The sequence below is a fragment of the Rutidosis leptorrhynchoides genome, chromosome 6 (assembly GCF_046630445.1).
Source record: "Rutidosis leptorrhynchoides isolate AG116_Rl617_1_P2 chromosome 6, CSIRO_AGI_Rlap_v1, whole genome shotgun sequence".
In the NCBI taxonomy this organism is placed as follows: Eukaryota; Viridiplantae; Streptophyta; class Magnoliopsida; order Asterales; family Asteraceae; genus Rutidosis; species Rutidosis leptorrhynchoides.
Window position 1 is genome coordinate 87,317,311 of NC_092338.1, and position 20,578 is coordinate 87,337,888.

The 20,578-nt window shown below is 33.2% G+C and overlaps 2 protein-coding genes across 10 annotated transcripts; both read right to left on the reverse strand.

Moving 5' to 3' along the window:
* Positions 1-1,187: 1,187 nt before the first annotated feature.
* Positions 1,188-4,421, reverse strand: LOC139855871 (uncharacterized). 2 transcript variants are annotated; one of them, XM_071845114.1, is made up of 7 exons: positions 4,260-4,421; positions 3,966-4,148; positions 3,756-3,858; positions 3,499-3,669; positions 2,762-3,393; positions 1,521-1,719; positions 1,188-1,403 (listed from the first exon to the last, which is right to left on the reverse strand). In XM_071845114.1, the coding sequence occupies exons 1-7, from the start codon at positions 4,332-4,334 to the stop codon at positions 1,393-1,395; spliced, it is 1,374 nt and encodes a 457-aa protein (XP_071701215.1). In that variant the 5' UTR covers positions 4,335-4,421; the 3' UTR covers positions 1,188-1,392. The 2 variants fall into 2 exon arrangements, with proteins under 2 accessions (XP_071701215.1, XP_071701214.1); XM_071845113.1 differs by having other exon boundaries at positions 1,511-1,719.
* An 8,375-nt stretch (positions 4,422-12,796) lies between these two features.
* Positions 12,797-19,428, reverse strand: LOC139853338 (uncharacterized). Of its 8 annotated transcripts, none has more exons than XM_071842718.1 (11): positions 19,223-19,428; positions 18,728-18,853; positions 18,543-18,618; positions 18,191-18,260; positions 17,956-18,095; positions 14,134-14,202; positions 13,898-14,025; positions 13,762-13,806; positions 13,506-13,629; positions 13,213-13,240; positions 12,797-12,985 (listed from the first exon to the last, which is right to left on the reverse strand). In XM_071842718.1, exons 5-9 carry the CDS (start codon positions 17,969-17,971, stop codon positions 13,525-13,527), a joined length of 363 nt encoding a protein of 120 aa, XP_071698819.1. In that variant the 5' UTR covers positions 17,972-18,095; positions 18,191-18,260; positions 18,543-18,618; positions 18,728-18,853; positions 19,223-19,428; the 3' UTR covers positions 12,797-12,985; positions 13,213-13,240; positions 13,506-13,524. The 8 variants fall into 8 exon arrangements, 6 of the variants coding, with proteins under 6 accessions (XP_071698819.1, XP_071698818.1, XP_071698817.1 ...); XM_071842717.1 differs by having other exon boundaries at positions 17,956-18,047; positions 18,407-18,618; XM_071842716.1 differs by having other exon boundaries at positions 18,407-18,618.
* Positions 19,429-20,578: the final 1,150 nt, after the last annotated feature.

Here is a 20,578-nt window from a genome sequence, read left to right on the forward strand (position 1 = left end):
AATGCCATTTGGGTCAAAACGTGTAAGTTGGCAGGGACACGCTAACCCTGTGTGCCGTAGCACCCACCAATCCCACCCCGAAAGACACCTGTGCCGGCAAAGTACCTCCTCCCAGTACCCACAGTGACGGCAAGGCGATTTTTACCCCAGCTAGCTAGTCCCCCGAAACACTTCACAAATTTCCCCCCGGAGGGAGAAATAATTCCATGCGGGGCGCCCAGACTGAGAATCGAACTTGCGCCTTTCTTGGGTCAAAGCTTCCCCCACTGTGGGCCCAGGGATCAAAGGCATCGGGCACCACTGAGCTAGAAGCTCGATCACATGTTTGAGACAATTTACATTTTAACGGAAGAGCATGAATAGAAATGAGTTAAGCCCTAAAAATAAAGAATAAAAAAGACGATTCTGATCCCGGAAATCTCAACTTGACCTGAAACTTGGCCTTTGGCATCTCGATTACAAGTATTTTTTTTCTTTTTTTGTTTTTGTTTTTGTTTTTGTTTTTTTTTTCTTGTTGTTGTTCAGGTAAACTCATCGTTAGAAGGTATTTAAATTATATACAATGTACTCATGGCTTATTAAGCGTAATTCGTTTTTTCCCCTTTCTTAGCTGCTCTGCTAGGGAGGCTAATTTTAATAAAATCATTGCAGTTAAAAAAAAAAAAGGTATTTGAATTATATTCAATGTAAAAGATAATTATAGAAAGTAGTAAAAGAATTGTTTGTTGGGTGTTTTAGTTTAGGTTGAAAATGATTATATTTATTAAAAAATGGAAAGAATTTAAAAAACAAATAACTTTCTATTAAATATTGCGGCAACTGCCAAATGCAAGAAAAAAAAAACTGTATTTGGTTGGGACGGTGTTCTAAAACACCGTCCAGAAGTGTGGTGGAACGCCACCAAACAACTTTGCATGAACGTCACTGTGCATGCTGTTACCACCTTGAACGAATGCTTTTCTGGGTTCAAGTATACAAATCTATGAACTCTGATTCCTAGCATAGACGATAGTTATAACACTATCAGCTTGTATTCAAAACAATGAACACGATCATTTGTTCCAACCACATTAGTTGAGTTGAAAGAGAACCATATCACAACAGAATACAAGGTAACACTAAAAAACTGTTGTAACCAAAATTCTATCACAACAGACAACAGTAACTTACAAACAGTTGACCTTGACGATTTAAGAAAGAAAATTGAGGTTTTAGCAGAAGTTAGAGGGAAAAAAAAAAAAAAAAAACCTTTGCAACTTCCTATGCATACTTTTCATGCACTAACAGAAACAAATTTTCTACCAAAATTTGAAGATTCCAGCTTACTAATCCCGGCAAGTCAACCAGATAATGGCGGGAAATCCTCATGGTTTCTCAGACGGTACGAGGACTTTACATCGACCCTACAAATATCAAAACAAAATCAGATCTAACACGTGTTTTTTGGGTAGTACTCTGTAATAACAATTAAGGTTAAATAAATGGTTTATGTTCTTTTTCTAAAGGATACCTATCCATACCAGATTTAGATCTGGGTCTCTGTATACCGTCTGGTTGACGAGATCGGTTAGGATTTGGGTTCCTTCTTCTTTGTAACAATGGCTCTCTAGGTTCAACCGCCAGGGGAACTGGGACAAAAGCGGTGAACTTTTGCGGGTTTTGAGTTCCGTCATTTGTTGAATGTGAAACCGAAGTGTGATAACCATGTCGAGGTCCATTCTAAATATGGTCAAGAAATAAATAAGTATAGATTCTAAATATAGATTTCAACATTTGTAGCCCACAACTATATCTGGCAATTGAGACTCATACTCTCAAATTTGGATTAACTGGGTCTCGAAAAATAAGTCATGCAATTTAAACCAAAAACCTTAAAAAAAAATGTCCAATGATGTCCCTCCAACCTACTGGGTCATATACAAAATAGAAAGGAACAGGTCTAATGGGAATTAATCCTGAAGCTCAATAAATAGAGATAGGTCTAATGAGTCTTGTGAATTGGTCAAACAGGTCGAGCATAAAGATCATAACAAGTTTCACCTGTCAAACATTTATGAAAGCATTCATGGTTATATCATGTATATATTAATATTTTCTTATATATATAATAAATAGGGATTATATATCAGGAGGAGACCAAAGTTTATTGTTTTGTGTTTGTAAGCCACCAATATTTGAAAATAATTTTGTAGGCCACCTAAGTTTATCTTTTCGTGTTTGTAGGCGACTCATATTCCTAATAAATATTAATAACTAAAATAAATATAAATAATACATAAATAACAATTAAAAAAATCTGACCCATTTGACTCATGACCCGTTACCCAACCCGTTTAAAAGTCTGACCCGTTTGACTCATAACCCATTTCAACCCAAAACCGTTTTGACCCGTTACCCAAACCGACCCAAACCGACCCAACCCGTGACCCATTTGCCAGGTATACCCACAACCTGAGTGTTGCAGAGATCCGGCGATACTATAGGTGGGAATATGAATGTGTTAGTCAGGTCGAGTACCATGTCAAACAGGTTTAAGTCAGTACTCATTTCTAAGTTGAGGTTTAAATGGATTGGTAGAAGTTGACCCGAAAACACTTTGGAAATTTTTATTAATAAAGATTATACCACTTTGGTATCAAATTTTATCAGATTTTTTAACAGACTAAATCACGGTCACTAATATGTGATGCTGAATTTGCTAATTTAGAAATGATAAAAATAAAAAAAGCGAGCTACAAAATGAGAAGAATATGAAACTTACAATCCTGTGATTGGAATCATTATGAATTAAAGGTGGTCTAGGCAAGAACATCTGATCCGGTGGAAGGAACTGCGGACGACAAGCAACACCGTTCAGTCCAGCATGTTCCGGCCTAACCAAGTTCATTAAAATATGTGGCGGTGGTGGTCCCATCAAGCCACATGGACCGAAAGCATAATAACTCCACCGCCGAACTTGATCCAAACAAGCCAAGTAAGCTCTCAAATCCCCAGTAAGATCCAGCTGTTTTGACTGACTGAAGCTTGCATCCGTACTAGGTACTACCTCACCTGCGCAAGGTACAACCTCTTCCAACACCTCAGACTGTTTTTGCGTCTCATTAACAGAGTTCGGGCAATTGCCTAGATACGAGTTTTCATCATCGGAGTTTCTCAGTTTGGCAGTTACTATAGTAGAAGGCATGGTTTTCGCACTTGAAATGCGGGTGTTAAGAGATAGACTTGCAATATTATCAGAAATATTATCAAATCTTTGATTAATTCCATACATCTCTAATGTATTTGCGAAAAAGGATTGAAGCTCCTCGGCAATATTCTTGTCCTCATTCATAAGGATTTCAGAAAGTTGTCGAGCCCCGTAAGTGAAAGCACTACGTATACGAAAAAAATTTCCTGAATATATACAGATAAGTAAAGAAATTAATTAAGACATGATTTTATTATAATCGGTGTTTAAAGTCAACGTATAAACGATTGAAGATTAAGAGGCATACATACCTTGGTTAACACTACGGCCAAGATTATTTTGGTCGTTTAACGGATCAACAATATTGATATGCTTTTTCAGAAATACATCTCCCGGTCTCAAGGGAACTGATAGCGTCTCGAAACAACGTCTAAGAAAACCAAAATCTAGCAATAGATTATCACTGTTTGGTAGTCTCTTCACTACAAATTAGAAGATAAAAACAAGTTCAGATAATAAACGAGAATTAAACTTAATTGCATAATAATGGTGAACTAGTTTAACTCACCGACTATACTTGGCAACTCGGACAACAAAACGGGCCCCATTAAACTGATACCATAGTTATCCCAATCGAAGACACTGAAATACTCTAAGAATTTATATAAAACCTATCAATTAAGTAACAGAACGATCATTAATACAGTATAATTTTAATATTTAAGAATTCTTATTAATCCAAATGAATACTTATGGAACGATTTTTTAAGGAACTCACTGAAAGAGGGCCATTTAATGATAGATGAAAGACATGAAATATATAGAGAACGAGAGTCTCTAATCCATATGTCGATATCAAACCAACGTGTGCACCAAGAGTACGACTCTCGTAATAACACCAAGCTTTAATCAGAATTATGCTTCTTTTGAAAAGGTGGTCTTTCTCAATTACACAATCTACCTGCACAAATAATAGAATCAGAGATTTAGTGTTTAAGGTAAAAAAAAATAAAAAAAATAAAGAGTGTAACATATAAATGGTATATCATGATATCGTAGATACGCCACTTACTTGTTCGAGAAAACATAGAGTCGAAAGTCCGTTGATTTGATTGATAGAAATGTCAACCACAAGATTTTGCACCATGCATTTAACGATCTTAACCTGTCATCATAAATTAACAAACATTATTAAAAGTTCTAAGGAATTCACATAGTGTGGAAGCTAAAATTAGATTGTTTGACATCGGTAAACATTTTTATTAGGTACGTACAAAATAATGCATTAGAAACAATAGCACGTTAGCATCGGAAGAAAAAATACCTCGGCCCCACCAATAATATGAACGTCTTTAACAACAAACCCGTGCGACCTTTTTTTCCCTTCACTCTTTAACAATGAAGAGATGTCCTTAATAAGATTTTGTGAGCGTCCACCAACAACACTAAGATCGATATCCCCGTCGTGAAGATAGGTCTTCAACGGTCCAGAGCCATACGCAAAAACCTGAGAATAAGTTTAACATAAAAAAATGTTAAGCTTTTATAAGTTTATAGTTTCATACATTACTCAATAGTAAATAAAAAATATATATATAAATAACATACTTCAAAAAGGTGTCTAAATGATCAAATCTCAAAAATGGGCTTCACTAGTTATTTAAAATTAAAGAAGACCATCAAAGATAAATACTTAACCGATGTCCGATTCAGGTCAATCAAGTTTCGTTCCCCTTTTTTTTATTGTTCAGTTCCAACACAGTTCATAGTTTCAAACAGGGTAAACTGACTTTTAAATTGTTCCAAAAAGATATGCTTAACAACAAACACAATTCTAAATAGAAAAGCTGGCCAACTATAACAGCATACGAACTCTAGGTCGATCAATGTAGAATGTGATTCCCATCATACACGCAAACACAAACTAAACTAATGGTCTAATACCTACAACCAATAGCAATCCAAAACATGGGAAACGTCTACAAGATCCATGATTATTAATGACAATGAGAAGCAACTTATGGAACTTAAAAGATAAAATATACGCGCATCATTTTATATGTACATTATACGTAAAATAAGATACCTTGTGATCCCGATTACACTAACATATCCAATTATAAAAATTTGAAATAAATGTGACCCTTCTTTGTTCATCATCTCCATATGTCAACGGCCACCACATACGCTTTGCTAACCCAGAATTAGAAGTAATAATTTAAACATTAATTCTAAACCTAGATTCATAAAATGTACCACTATATTACCTCCCAACCCCCTCAAAAGATTTGACTTCACAACAACAACAAGCCTTCTATCCCCATGTCAATCTTATCGAAATCATCATCACATAAATCGACAATTTGTGTGTACGTTTGTAAACATATATAATACACAAACATAATGTTGAAATAAAAGGATCAGAATTGTTATCAATTCATCATTTCCTTTAAAGAGTTGATCAGAGTTGACCAAGATATGTCTAACGGCTAGTTCCTTTATTATGTTAGAAAATAAAATAAAAGCCATCAACGGCTATAACTCCCAACGGCTCTTTAGGACCAATTAGTTGTTACTCCTTTGTTGTATAAATAGTTGAGCATTTCATTGTAAAGAAATTAATTTTCAAGCTTGTATCAATTCAAGTTCATCAATATAAACTGATCAATACAATTACAGCTTTTTAATTCTCTTAAATAACATGGCATCAGAGCTATAGTGTTGATCTTGGATCAAAACACCAATTTAGCTTCAGTCATTTACCAAAGAATTGAGCCGCCATGTCTCACGACGGTAGCTCAGTTCATCATGAAACCAACATCAAACCGACCAACGTTTTAAGCAAACAGAGTTACCTGGAAGTTCTACGCCAACGAACCCTTGGGGCAAGGTCAAATAAAATACCGTCACAAGGGGGGGCAACAGAATCCACAACCATCAAAACAAAATTCACTGTAGAAAACCGCCAATTGACACCACAAATGGAATGTACATACCGTGGTATGTCTAAACACATTAAAGATAACTGTTTTAGAATTATTGGTTACCCCGAGTGGTGGAGCAACCGGGAAGACAGCAAAACGGTGACGGCAGCGGCGAAAGTAGCGGCAGCCGGCGGCCACCAAGAGGTTACCAGCAGCGGCGCCTCAAGAATCGCCCATAAAAAGGTCAGAGGTAAGTCTCCTTTCACTTTCTCGTCACGAAAATCTGCCATAGAAAAAAGGGAAAACCCTAATTGCTTAAAAACTGAAAGAGCAAATACTTTAGATCATAAATACAACTTTCCGACATCAATCGGAGATGAAGCAACATTTGAAACCCATAATCGTTTTTATTGTCTTCAAGAGACAAGAGAGAGAACTGGATTAAAACATAACTTGGAAATAGATAAAAAGCAAATGACTGTACATGAGAAAAATGATAAGAAATGGGTGGATAAAAAGAAAGTTCACGTGGTGAATTGTAGTCACAAGTCTTCTGTTGACCAAAAATTGCAAAGGGGTCCCTCCATCTCTACATTTTTTTCAAATAAATCCATGATTGATAAGAATTTGCAAAACAGTACCAACTCTTTTAGAACTTCTATTTTTGACACTAGATTTTTAAATGGTAAAGCAAATGTAGTTTCAAATAGCACAAAAAGTAACGAATGGATTTTTGATTGTGGTGCTACACACACCATGAGTTTTGAAAAATCCGATTTTTATGCTCAATCAAAACCTCAGGTTAGTAAAATTCAAACGGCTAATGGGGGTGTTGTACAAGTTGAAGGGGGTGGAAAAATTGAAATTACTCCAACTATGAACTTATCTAATTGTTTATATATTCCAACCTTGTCACATAAACTTTTATCCGTTAGTCACGTTACAAAAGAATTGAATTGCTCCGTTTTACTACATCCCGCTTTCTGTATCCTTCAAGATATCAGAACTGGGGAAATTATTGGGCGTGGCACCGAACGGGGCGGGTTGTACTATGTGAACGAAGTAATCCAACAAGGTACCGTGATGCTTGCCCACGGAACACCTTCGAGGGAAGCTTGGTTATGGCATAGGAGGTTGGGTCACCCATCTGTCGGATACCTACATGCTTTATTTCCGAGTCTTTTTCCATCAAATGTTGCTTTAAATTGTGAAACTTGTATTTTGGCTAAAAGCCACCGAAGTACTTTTAAACCAAGTAATACGAGAAAAGATGTTCCTTTTGCTTTAATTCATTCTGATGTATGGGGTCCTGCACCGGTTATTGGGGGGAGAAATTTCCGATACTTTGTCTTATTTATTGATGACCATTCACGAATGACTTGGATTTATTTTTTAACCCACAAATCAGAAGTTTTTGATAAATTTTCTCACTTTTATAAAATGGTACAAACTCAATTTAATAAAAACATACAAATGTTAAGATCCGATAATGGGGGTGAGTTTGTAAACTCATCAATGAAACTTTTTTGCGAAAATAATGGGATTATTCATCAAACCTCGTGTGCTCATACTCCCGAGCAAAATGGCGTAGCCGAACGTAAAAATCGACTACTTTTAGAAATGACAAGAGCTTTATTAATTGAATCCAAGGCTCCGAAAAGTTTTTGGCCCGAAGCTCTTGCTTCCGCTACCTGTCTTATTAACCGATTACCTACTAAAGTTTTGGGCACAAAAACTCCTAAAGATACTCTTTCCCAATTTCATACCCTTCCGACCTCATTTAGCATTGAACCTCGCATATTTGGGTGTTCCGTCTTTGTTCACATCCCAAAAAGTGAGCGCACCAAACTAGATCCATGTGCGGAAAAATGTGTGATGGTTGGTTATGGGATCAACCAAAAAGGGTATCGGTGCTATAGTCCAAAGAAACGTCATGTCTACACTACCATGAATTGTGACTTTCTCGAAACAGAATATTTTTATCATACCCAACTCACAAGTGAGGGGGAGAAAGAGGATAATGACACTCTAAGTTGGATACAATGGACACCTAAACCTGAAAATATCCAAATTCCAAATTCAAATCCCGACAATATCCAAATTCCAAATATCCAAATTCCGATATCAAATCCCGACAATATCCAAACATCAACATCAACACCAAATCCCGAGACACCAAATACTACAACACAAGATAAACCAGAATGTTCAGATCAAAGTGAATCAATTCCCGACGAACCGCAAAGTTCAAATCAAAGTGAATCAACTCCCGACGAACTGCAAAGTTCAAATCACGAATCAACTCAACAGATTCCAGTGAAACCTGTTGCAAGTCAAAATGAATCAAATGAAGGTTATGTACTTCCTCCAAGAGCTAACCGGGGAGTTCCACCTAAAAGATATGATCCCGAGAAAGAAGCTCTTAGATCGAGATATCCAATGGCGAATATTGCCAACGGAAATTTATCAGAAGAAGCAAAGAAATTCAATTCCGCGATATACTCTGAAGAAATACCAACTACCATAGAACAAGCGCTGAAATCAAAAAAATGGAGAAAGGCAATGGAAGTTGAAATGGAAGCTTTGAAGAAAAGTGATACATGGGAAAAATGTATTCTTCCCAAAGAGAAGAAGCCAGTAGGATGTCGATGGGTGTTTACAATAAAACACAAACCAGATGGCACAATTGACAGATACAAAGCTCGGCTAGTTGCCAAGGGATATACTCAGACTTATGGGATAGACTATTCCGAGACTTTCTCACCGGTGGCTAAAATTGACACCATTAGAGTTCTCTTCTCTGTTGCCGCAAATAAAGGATGGCCTCTTCACCAGTTTGATGTGAAAAATGCTTTTCTACACGGCGAGCTCAAGGAAGAGGTCTATATGCAAGCTCCACCAGGATTCACAGAAAACTTCAAAAATAGGGAAGTTTGTCGCCTTAAAAAATCTTTATATGGGCTTAAGCAATCCCCTCGGGCTTGGTTTGGAAAATTTACCTTAGCAATGAAAAAATATGGCTATAAACAGAGTAATTCAGACCACACTTTATTTTTAAAACAAAGAAACAAAATGATAACTTGCTTGATTATTTATGTTGATGACATGATAATTACAGGAAATGACAGAGATGAATTTTTTAAATTAAAAACAAATTTATCAAACGAATTTGAAATGAAAGATTTGGGAAGACTAAAATACTTCTTAGGGATTGAAGTTTTACGATCTCAACAAGGAATATTTATATGTCAAAAGAAATATGTGCTTGATTTACTTGCTGAAACAGGAATGATCGACTGCAAACCAGCCGAGACCCCTGCAATCCCAAACCAGAAGTTGTTTATTGAAGAAGGAGTTGAACTTGCAGATAAAGTTCAATATCAAAGGATCGTTGGAAAACTGATCTACCTTGCTCATATTCGCCCAGATATAGCGTATGCAGTAGGAGTTGTCAGCCAATTTATGCATCACCCTCAAGTACATCACATGGAAGCTGTGTGGAGAATCATCAGATACCTCAAAGGAACAGCTGGACATGGAGTTGTATTCAAAAACAACGGACACCTCAAAACTCAAATATATACAGATGCAAGTTGGGGAGGTGAAAAAGGAGACAGAAAATCCACATCAGGGTATTTTACCTCAGTTGGCGGGAACCTGGTTACATGGAAAAGTAAAAAACAAAAGGTTGTAGCTCTTTCAAGTGCTGAAGCTGAGTTCAGAGGGATAGCACGAGGAGTTCAAGAAGCGTTATGGATCCGAAAGCTACTAACAGAAATCAGATTTCCACCGGAAGACAATAGTCAGATTTTTTGCGATAACGAAGCAGCCATTGCTATTTCAGAAAACCCAGTTCAACATGATCGGACAAAACATGTTGAAATCGACAGACATTTTATCAAGGAAAAGCTTGAAGCAGAAATCATCTCTCTACCATTTGTGAGATCAGAAGACCAGCTCGCAGACATCCTCACCAAATCAGTTAATGGAAGACTATTTAAATAAGTATTAGTCAAGTTGAATTTCGGAGATCCCACTATTCAACTTGAGGGGGAGTGTTGAAATAAAAGGATCAGAATTGTTATCAATTCATCATTTCCTTTAAAGAGTTGATCAGAGTTGACCAAGATATGTCTAACGGCTAGTTCCTTTATTCTGTTAGAAAATAAAATAAAAGCCATCAACGGCTATAACTCCCAACGACTCTTTAGGACCAATTAGCTGTTACTCCTTTGTTGTATAAATAGTTGAGCATTTCATTGTAAAGAAATTAATTTTCAAGCTTGTATCAATTCAAGTTCATCAATATAAACTGATCAATACAATTACAGCTTTTTAATTCTCTTAAATAACACATAACTCTATTTATACAAACACACATACATACATACATACATATAAAGTTTCATTTTTTAATTGCACACATACATACATACATACATACATTGATGCATATAAACATGCATATTTAAGTAATCACATTTACATTTACAATCTTTAAAAAAAGAAAAGTGATAAAATCCACTGACCTCACAATCAAGATTAAGTTTTAGCAATCTCTGCAAATAATTGATTACAGAACCTCTTTGTCTTTCAGCATCAATGGTTGGCTGAAACTTCGCAAGTAAACGCTCAGCAGCTTTTTCTGCATTCTCCCACCTTTGTTTACGAAGTGACCATGGACTCGATTCCGATGTAGATACACAATCCGATGAAACAGCTTGTTGTTGAACACCCATTAAAAAATTCAGCAAATTTAACAAGACCCCAGTGTCAATTGAGCAAATTTTGACAAAATTTCATGTGGGTTTCACCAATGGCAGGTCCAGTTGATAAATTTGGGGCAAATTTAATAAAAAGATTGAATTTTTATTGAAAAGTTGAAGTGATTTTGATGCCTGAGTAAAATCTTTGGCGTCAAATTACAGAAAAATTGAAAATTTTACTAGACTAACAAAAAGGGGATTTTTGAAAATGTTGGTGGGGAGCGGCTGGCTTGTGACTTTATATGGTATGAAACCTGAGATTAATTTTTACAGTTGTTATATTTTCATTTTTACTTTTGATAACTCCATTACATTTATGCACTAATTAGTTTTACTGTAAAAAAATTTAATGCATAAATATAGTAAATATATTAAAATTAATGATTAATTAATAATTTGATTACTTTTGTCAAACCCCAATTAGTTTAATATTCGTTCAAAAAAGTCCTTTTTCGTTTAAATTTAAAGCAACATTATATTATAGAATTGACTATTTTCATTTGAAGCAACAATATAGAATTGAATATTATTGTAGTTTTGTAATATATATAGTAATAGTAAATAGTAATTGTAATTGTAATACAATACAATATTATTGAATAGAAATAGTATGGTTGTCGTGTAAGCAATAAATGATTTCATTAAATTGTTTGGCATCAATGACTCATTAATCCATCATTCTACATCTCCTCGAACATGCAAAGAATGGGTACTGGCTAAGCTTGGAACGTATGATATCTTCCGGAAGTTCACGTGTTTAATTGCTATAATATTTCGGGTCTTGGGCGCCTTTTCGCACTTGGTTAAATGGGCGGTAGCGATCGACTTTGTCATCGCATCTGCAGTACTGTTGGTTTGCTTCCCCCCAGCTTAAAAATTTTAAGTGCCGTGGTGCGTTGTGGGTCCTTGTCCTAAAATATTTATAGCCCCTTATGTAAATCTTCCATTTATGTTAATTTGTATAGATTATAGGACCTTGTAATGGACTCCGTTATATCAATATAATTTTACTTACTTTTCAAAAAAAAAAAAAAAAAAAAAAATCATTATATCTATCCATATCTATCTTCTATATCTATATACTAGATTTTTTGAGCTCGTGCGATGCACGGTGGATATAATATAACTGATTATAAATGAATTTTTATTAAATTAGTATCAACAAATGATATAATTTTTTTTATCACCAAATAATTTTATTTAAATTTGTCGAACAAATATTTTTTGTAAATTGTTCGATTATCTATGAATAATGATTATAGCTACTTCATTAATTGGAGCAACAATTGGTAGTTGTTTTCAAGACTTCTTTGCATAAAATATTTCTCTAAACCCGTGCATTGCATAGATGTGTAAAAAACTGTGCAATAAAAGAGATTTGCAGTTCATATTAGTATATAAAATTATAAGAATTATTTAAGAGCTCGTGCTATTGACAAAATTTAAATATTCTTTTTGAGTTTAAAAGCTCGTGATCATTGAGTTGATAAATCTGCAAATTTAACAAAAACAAAAAAAAAATCTAATATAAATGATTGTACTGTAATAGTTCACATCAGAATACTTACATCATAGGAGCCAATAAAAATCTAAAAATATATTTTATATTTAAAACATTCAAATGTGTAAAACACCGTGCAATTGTATTTAAAACATATTTTTTGATGGCCCCAAACACCGAACACTCGTTTGATTACATTAGTAAACATGGTTATAGTTGTGTTTAACTATTGTAACTATTTTGATATTAGAAATCAAATGTGAAATGCCTTAGTATATATACTCCATAGATCTGGCGCTATACTAATTTACTAAATATTCATAAAGCCAAAAATTATTAACAATACCAAAATGCAATATAAATCGGAAACTCAAACTAAGTGAGTAACTAATAAAAAGTCATTTCATAATTACTGTAATTCAAGGAAACCCCACGATGATTAGTACTTCGCAAATGTTAATACAAAAATAAAATAACATAACAAAATAGAATACAATCAAATATCTTCCATTTGATTACATGATTACCTCGAAGAACTCTGTTGAAGATGGTTGCATTCATTTTTTAAAGAGAACACCTAATATGTGTAATGTAGCAAAGCTTTGATCTGAATATTAAAACGCAATAATCAGACGTCATGAAGCAATAAAATTTAAGTTAGAATGGATCATCGCCACATCATAATATAATTATTAGAATGAACAGACACGAGTATGAAGGAATAAAATTTGAAATAAAAATCCTTGACTAATACACTATAAAGTAAACAATAGTTATTAAGACATTTGTAAACTAAAACAAAATAAAAATGGAAACGTTAAGAAATCAACCTACCTTTACTTTTCTTTCTCGTCTTGTTGACCTGCAATTCAAATGGTCGAAGGTCAAGCAAAAAATACATAAGAGAATCCAATTCATTTAGGGATATATAAAACAATTATTTTTTCTTTGGTTAAGCATAAAAAAGAAATTAAGTAAATAAATATAAATCGTTAATCATCAGAGATTAAAAAACTTAAATCCATAAACATAAAACACTTTTGACACCTTTCATCGAGAGCAGGATAAGATCAATAGGTGCTTCTTAATGTATGGATTTATAAACCAAATATACGTGATAGACATACCTTCATTGAATCGTTAGGTTCATGAATCGTCGGAAACGGAGAACGGTTTCGGAATAGATGAATATACGGTAGTTTCCAATGAAGCCTTTTTAAAACAGATAAAATCATTTGCACTAATTGAGCCCTAAATCATTAGCAAAGATACTTACAATTAGAACCTAAATCATTAGTTACTTATCTTTTTGTATAGAAAAAACATTATAAACCCTATAATTAATACATCATTCGTTCATTATTCACAAGAAAAATGATGTACCTCATATGATAATTTGGTCATATTCAATGGTCCATCAACATAACCCTGTCTCGGAATAGCAAAAATTAACAACTATAAATCATATAAATCAACATTCAGTTACTTAAAAAATAACAAACTTTAACTGTTGGCTAACCATTTCATGATATCGAATACTGTGATCTCTAGAATAGGATTTAATGCGCTCATTATATTTGAAATTTGCACTACAGCTGCTGCAAGTGCTATCACAGTTGCCCAGTTCATGATAAAAAATAGTAACACCTGGGTTTTAATAAAGCGATAGCAAAACGTTAGCTAAAAAACAAATAGACAAATAATAACATTAAAAGAATAGTGAATTAGTAAGTCGGTAAATAGGATGGCACAAACCTTTGGCGGTTAATATCTGGAGATTGTTAACAGCGTTAGTTCTTCCAGCTTGCGTCTCAGCAGTTGGTTCTGTTGCAATAAAATCACTTGGTTGAACTATAAAAAATACAAATAAAATAGAAACAACCAAAGAGTGTAGTGAATGCATTGCGGAAAGCACTACTACGTAAGGCACCCCAACATATGTGGAAGGAGAGGCCTCTGTTGTGACGATCGCTCCAAATCCATATGGACGAACACGTCATTCATCGATTTCATTGCGAGGTATTTGATCTCTATATGATACATTTTGTAAACATTGCATTCTTTTGAAAAGGCACACCATAAATGAATATTTAAATCAAAGGTTTTCGACATCTGATGATTTCTACATATAGACAATCACCGTAAATAATAGTTTACAATAATACTTCCGTTGACAATGCAGTCAAAATAAGATACATGGTGATGATTTGGTGAATGCAACGTTTCCTTGAAAAATATGTCATGTAAGACTCCATGCACATAGCTTGTCTAACATATAAGCAAACAGCGGAAGACTTCTAGGAACCTGAGAATAAACATGCTAACAAGTGTCAACACAAAGGTTGGTGAGTTCATAGTTTTAGTGTTTCGCATATTCTGTATATAAAGGTGGACCATAAGATTTCAGTTGTTTCATCCAGAAACGTGTATCAAAATATTCTACAAGATTGAACACCCTGGTAACTAAGCTTTGACGTCTATATAATAAATACCCATATGTTTAACATGCAACCAACATGTACTATACACTCAAATAGCATACGTCTGTTTTATAGTTCAGGTTAGAGTTTCTATACCTGGAACAGACAGGGATGTCAAGCCCTATGGATCCAATGATCCATATATAACTACTCGCGCTCACCAGTTCTTATAACCGGCAGTTACTAGTTACCAAAGCTAAGCAGTTACTAGTTACCAAAGCTAAGGGATTTTCGGTTCAAACTCAGTGTAGAATTAAGTATGTACTTGTGTCCATTGCATTTAAAATAAAGTGCATGTATTCTCAGCCCAAAAATATATATTGCAAAAGCAATTAAAAAGGGATCAAATGAAACTCACATTAGCAGCATATAAAGTCGTTCACCAAAATGTGACTGAAACTCGGATTACCAAATAATCGTAGATCTCAACCTAGAGAACATATGTTGGTCAATAAATGTCTATCAAGCTAGGTCAGGTCATAGTGTATCAAAATCCTAATGCTCGAGATCAACATACAAAAGTTTATCAAAAGTCATTTCAAAAAGTCATTCCGACTTAATATTATAGTTGAATGATCATGGCAATCGAAACATTTTAACATTTCACATAGTTTCCCAATTCTTGTAAAATTAGTCTATAGTTTTTATAAGGCTTTAAAACATGATAAAACAGTCAATTTTGACAATTGTTCAACAAAACGAGACGTGCCTTAAATAATGATTCATTTACTCGGCTGATAATATTTAAAAATTCATTTTATCAATCTCGTAAGCAAGTTGTTTAAATCTTAATTGCAGATTCAAAAGCAATTTCAATTAACGTCAAACATAATTCAGTTGATCATATCTTTTAATCCGTTCATCGAAACTATTCGATATCTAAATGAAAAGTTATTGATTTTTCGCCAGCTTTCCAAAAACATGCATATCATATACCTTTTATCAGTAATATATGTATTTAATTCGTGATTCATCATAAACTGTTTAACGACGAAATTTAGCATACAAGCATTCCTAAACATATATACTCGAGCACTAGACATGTATATACTCTATTAATATATAAAAGATAAGATATGAATGCTCGCGTATCAATATTGTGATTCAATATTGCAGGAAAGTACGTAGACGCAACGGAGATGATAAACACTAGGTTTGACTTGCCAATAATACCCATGAACATTAACATAACCTCCATAGTTATAACCCATAGTTTCCTTAGCTCTATCCCGCTCGAAAACCCATTTTTGAAAGTGACACGCTCATAACCTCATAGTAGTATTTTATGTATAATACTAATTAATAATACTTAATACTAATAATAATAAGATTAATAATAATATTAATCTTATCTTAATCTTAATAATAATAATAATAATAATAATAATAATAATAATAATAATAATAATAATAATAATAATAATAATAATAATAATAATAATAATAATAATAATAATAATAATAATAATAATAATAATAATAAAAATACGGAGTAAAATGAATATATATGTGTGTAAACTGAGCCCGAAATCGACGAGATTTATAGACCTCTCCTGGCCAGACCTCCCATGCGATCGTATGGGTTTGAAGGCCACTGGCCATGCGATCGCATGGCCCTATTTTTCCAGCTCACGTGTTTTTGTCCTAACGCTTGTCGACATATTTAAATATAATATATATAATATATTTAATTTATATAATTATTTATATATTATATTATATTTACGTGCATAATTAACTTGTAACTTTTGTTCCGATAAGTTGTACGTCGTTACTCGACTTATGTCCCGTTTCCGGTTTTTCAAATGTCCTTTCGTATGCTGAGAAAACTCGCTCTTTATGTTTCGTGACTCATACATTTGTCAAATTATATACTTAAATTATCCATAAACTATATCAATAGAATTGTAACTTAAACACTTGAGTGTTTTGGTCATTTACTTCTATAAATCAACTTCTCGTTATTTACTAATATAATTGTATTATCTAACGTTTTATAACCAATTTAATATTACATTTTATCATATTGTTAAATATATATTTTCAATATTAATAAACACGTTTTAAAATACATATCGCAAGTTATTAACAATTAATATTCCTTATTATTGTATGTGTCCAAATTACGTTATTTAAACAAACAATTTACCATTTATTTCGAATACCGTTAAAAAAATGAATGATTTCCCAAATCAACGTGGACCTCACAACAGAGACCTGTAATAATATCATAATCCTTAAGGGACTCAATAAATATCTTTTAATTCAATCGTTTGGCATACCCTTTTAACTCCGTAGTTAAATATATCAATCAGATAATCAAATCAATAAGTTTAATGCACAGTATCATATATTCAACACTTTGTTACGTTTTCAAGTTATAGTATATGTATCTATTTACATATAATTATTCGTGCATCATCGTGAATAAACGAAGGGTAATTGAATAGTTCAAAAGTTTTGAGATTCAGTTTTATAGACTTTGCTTATCGTGTCGGAAACGTTAAAGATTAAGTTTATATTTGGTCAGAATTTTCCGGGTCATCACATCTGTAAACATAGAAATTGAGTTAACTAAACCTACATGAGCATATATAATCCAACCCAAATCGATCTCTGTTTAGAGCCTATATTAAAGAAACTATTTATGTAAAATATAAAATATGATTCTGAATTCATCGACAAATTGTCTATCATGTATTATATATAGAGTTAGTTATAGTCTATCATGAGCATTTTATAACTGTAATACTAAACAATCGTTGTCATTCTATCGCTACCATTGTAATAAATCAGTACATAGTATAAGTGTAACATTCCTGTATCATATAAGCTTGCATTGTACAAAAACTTACCCATCTCATTGTACAGCCGGTTGCAGATTATAGCAACCTCCTAATATGAACCTTTTTCACATTTTCACATAAAACAATGGCAAACATGAAACACATACAAAATAAATCGAAAATAAAGAGTAGATAATTTCATAAACTATCCGAAAATCCGCATATTAATTAACACCTGCTTGTAAATAAAAGCATAACGAACTTTAGAGGTAGAACAATCGCATAGTATGATCATATGTAAATAATATTACCATCGATAAAACCCATAAAAAACAGAACATGTATGAAGAAGCAGCCACAAAATACATAAACAAAAAAAATCCTTACTTTACGATGTTGAAACCTGCAAATAAGCAAAGTACTCCCGAAAGAAAAAAGAAACGAAGCAAGTCTACAAAACTAAGAAAACCTATAAGCGTAAGCATAGTAGTTTAAATAACACAAGAAATAGAAATGAATGGTCTTTAAGAAGTAATTAAGTTGTACCTGCTGCTAATTCAGTCTTTGCGCAGCTTCAGGACCTTCCGCCATTAGGACATTTGTATGAGCCCGTGCGCTGCATGAAAATTTTAAAATTAGTTTTAAATAAATTTTGTAACGAAGGCAAATATGCTTAAACATGTATTTTACCTGAAAAACTTGGTATATTCTTGAAAGTAAGTTACAAAAACGCTATATTTTACTTAGTCTATTGTATTTTACCCGAAAATAAGCAATGACCAATTTGACCTAACATGCACCTCTAGTCTGTCTCTATAGTTTTATCAAAAGCACTCTTTATTGATATGAAAAAACAGTCAAACGCCAAAGTAGTCAAAGGCCAGATCAGAAAGTGTACTATATGTCAAACGCCAACGTAGAATCTCGCTTCCAGGTATACTGATACTTATAGAGCAGTCCGCATATGCTGCTTTCTGTATTCAAGAATAAAATGTAACAGTCATATATAGGTCCATATATTAATTAAGATAATTGGGATAATTTATTAAGATAGATATATAAATATAAATATAAACTTCCAACCTGAAGGAAAGAATGCTTCAATAAGTACTCAAAAAATCCTTTATTCCTTTCATCGTTTAAGAGTTTTTGGCAGCCAACCAATGATATCTTATATATGCACTCATGGTCTTTTAATAAATCTTAAATCTTTTCCAGTAAATGCAATCAGATGAAACCATTTGCAGAAATCCATTGAAAAAACATGAATAAATGAATATATCATCAAACATTGCAATAAATGAATATAAGTATGATTATATGATCTTTTATATGATTGTATGACTATAGTTTTATTATTAATAATGTTGTTAACTTTTAACGTTAATGCCTTAATGGTATACATAACAACATAACCACATAACCCATAAACTAAGATATTGGGAATTTACATTATAATTTATGTCATCAGTTTAACATCTAAATATACTCATGAATAATTTATAGAAGATAGCATATAATTCTAGTGTCCAGCTTAATACAATGAGATTAACGGAATCGAAAAGATTGAATAATTACCTCTAGCCTCATCTTCAATACACGACCTTATGTTATCAATAGATTGATTCAGTATGTTAGCAATCGATTCATCCAGATACTCGTTCCAACAAATATTTTTCTCAATATCAAATCCGTCGACGATGGCACTCACGAGTCACTGATATATTAGCAGATTTAAATGGCCATCGAATTATATGAAAAAATCGAGAATTGGTGAGAAGAATGTGTTGTGCGGTTGAGTTGTTTCAAACCCTAACAAATGACGTGTTTTCAACGACTCCAACTCAAATGCCTTATAATTTGCCTTATTGTATAATTCAAAATCTATCTATACATACATCTACTATACGTATATAATTACTGATTGTGATTGATTGTATGATTCGTACTCCAAATAAAAATCATAAATTAGAATCATTATCGATAAAAAAAAATTAGAGTAATTATATAAAAAAGGAAATTACAAACCTTAACTTGAAGCCTTTCAAATCGTGAATAGATCAGAATGATTATACAAATTCTTGATCATGTTATGCTTTCTTGAAGCCTTTCAAAAACTTGAACCCTAATTTTAACACCTAAAATTATCAACCTGAACAGACATAAGATGCAGCAAAATTAGAAAAACTATTTCATCCATACCTGAATCTAAATGTCCTCTCCATAACAAAAAAAGAAAATACATCACCTGAGTAGAATCGGCATCCGCAACAGAATCAAAAGTAAACCCTTGACGGTGAAGTATCAACAAAATTCTCTCGTAAGATAGGGTTTCGTTGTTCTTTGAACGGCTTCATCTTTACCAAAACCCTGATATATTAGAGGTTAAAATTAGAGTTCATAAAATTAATTATAAACGGATTAGAAAATTTGATTGCAAAAAAGATTAGAGCAAAAAGAAGATGAAGAATTAAGAGAGAGATTGATCAGTTTTTTTAGTTTGCAGATCTAAATATTGATTTCATATATTTACGGAGAGAGTTCAAATTTCAAGTTTTAAAAAAGCTTTGATAAATGTGTTAAACTTAACGCTGCATTCTCCAGTTTTTTTTTTTAACGGAAAGGAAAGTAAATAGACAGATTAAATAATAGTGATTCTGGAGTTTTTATTTTGAGTGGAAAAGAGAAGAGAGTAGAGGATTAGAGGGGATAGTACAGTTATAATTTGTTAACAACACTCTCCACCCATATTTGGGCGGATTAGGAAGGATAGTAAAACACTCTCATCCCTTTCTTTTCCACTCCTTTCCGCTTAAAAATAAACTCGAGAATACAGCGTAAAAGATGTTTTTTTGCACATGGGACTAAAAATTCAAATTTAAAAGCTGATAGATTATCTTGTGCCACATGGGATGAGGACTTGGTGTATCTATG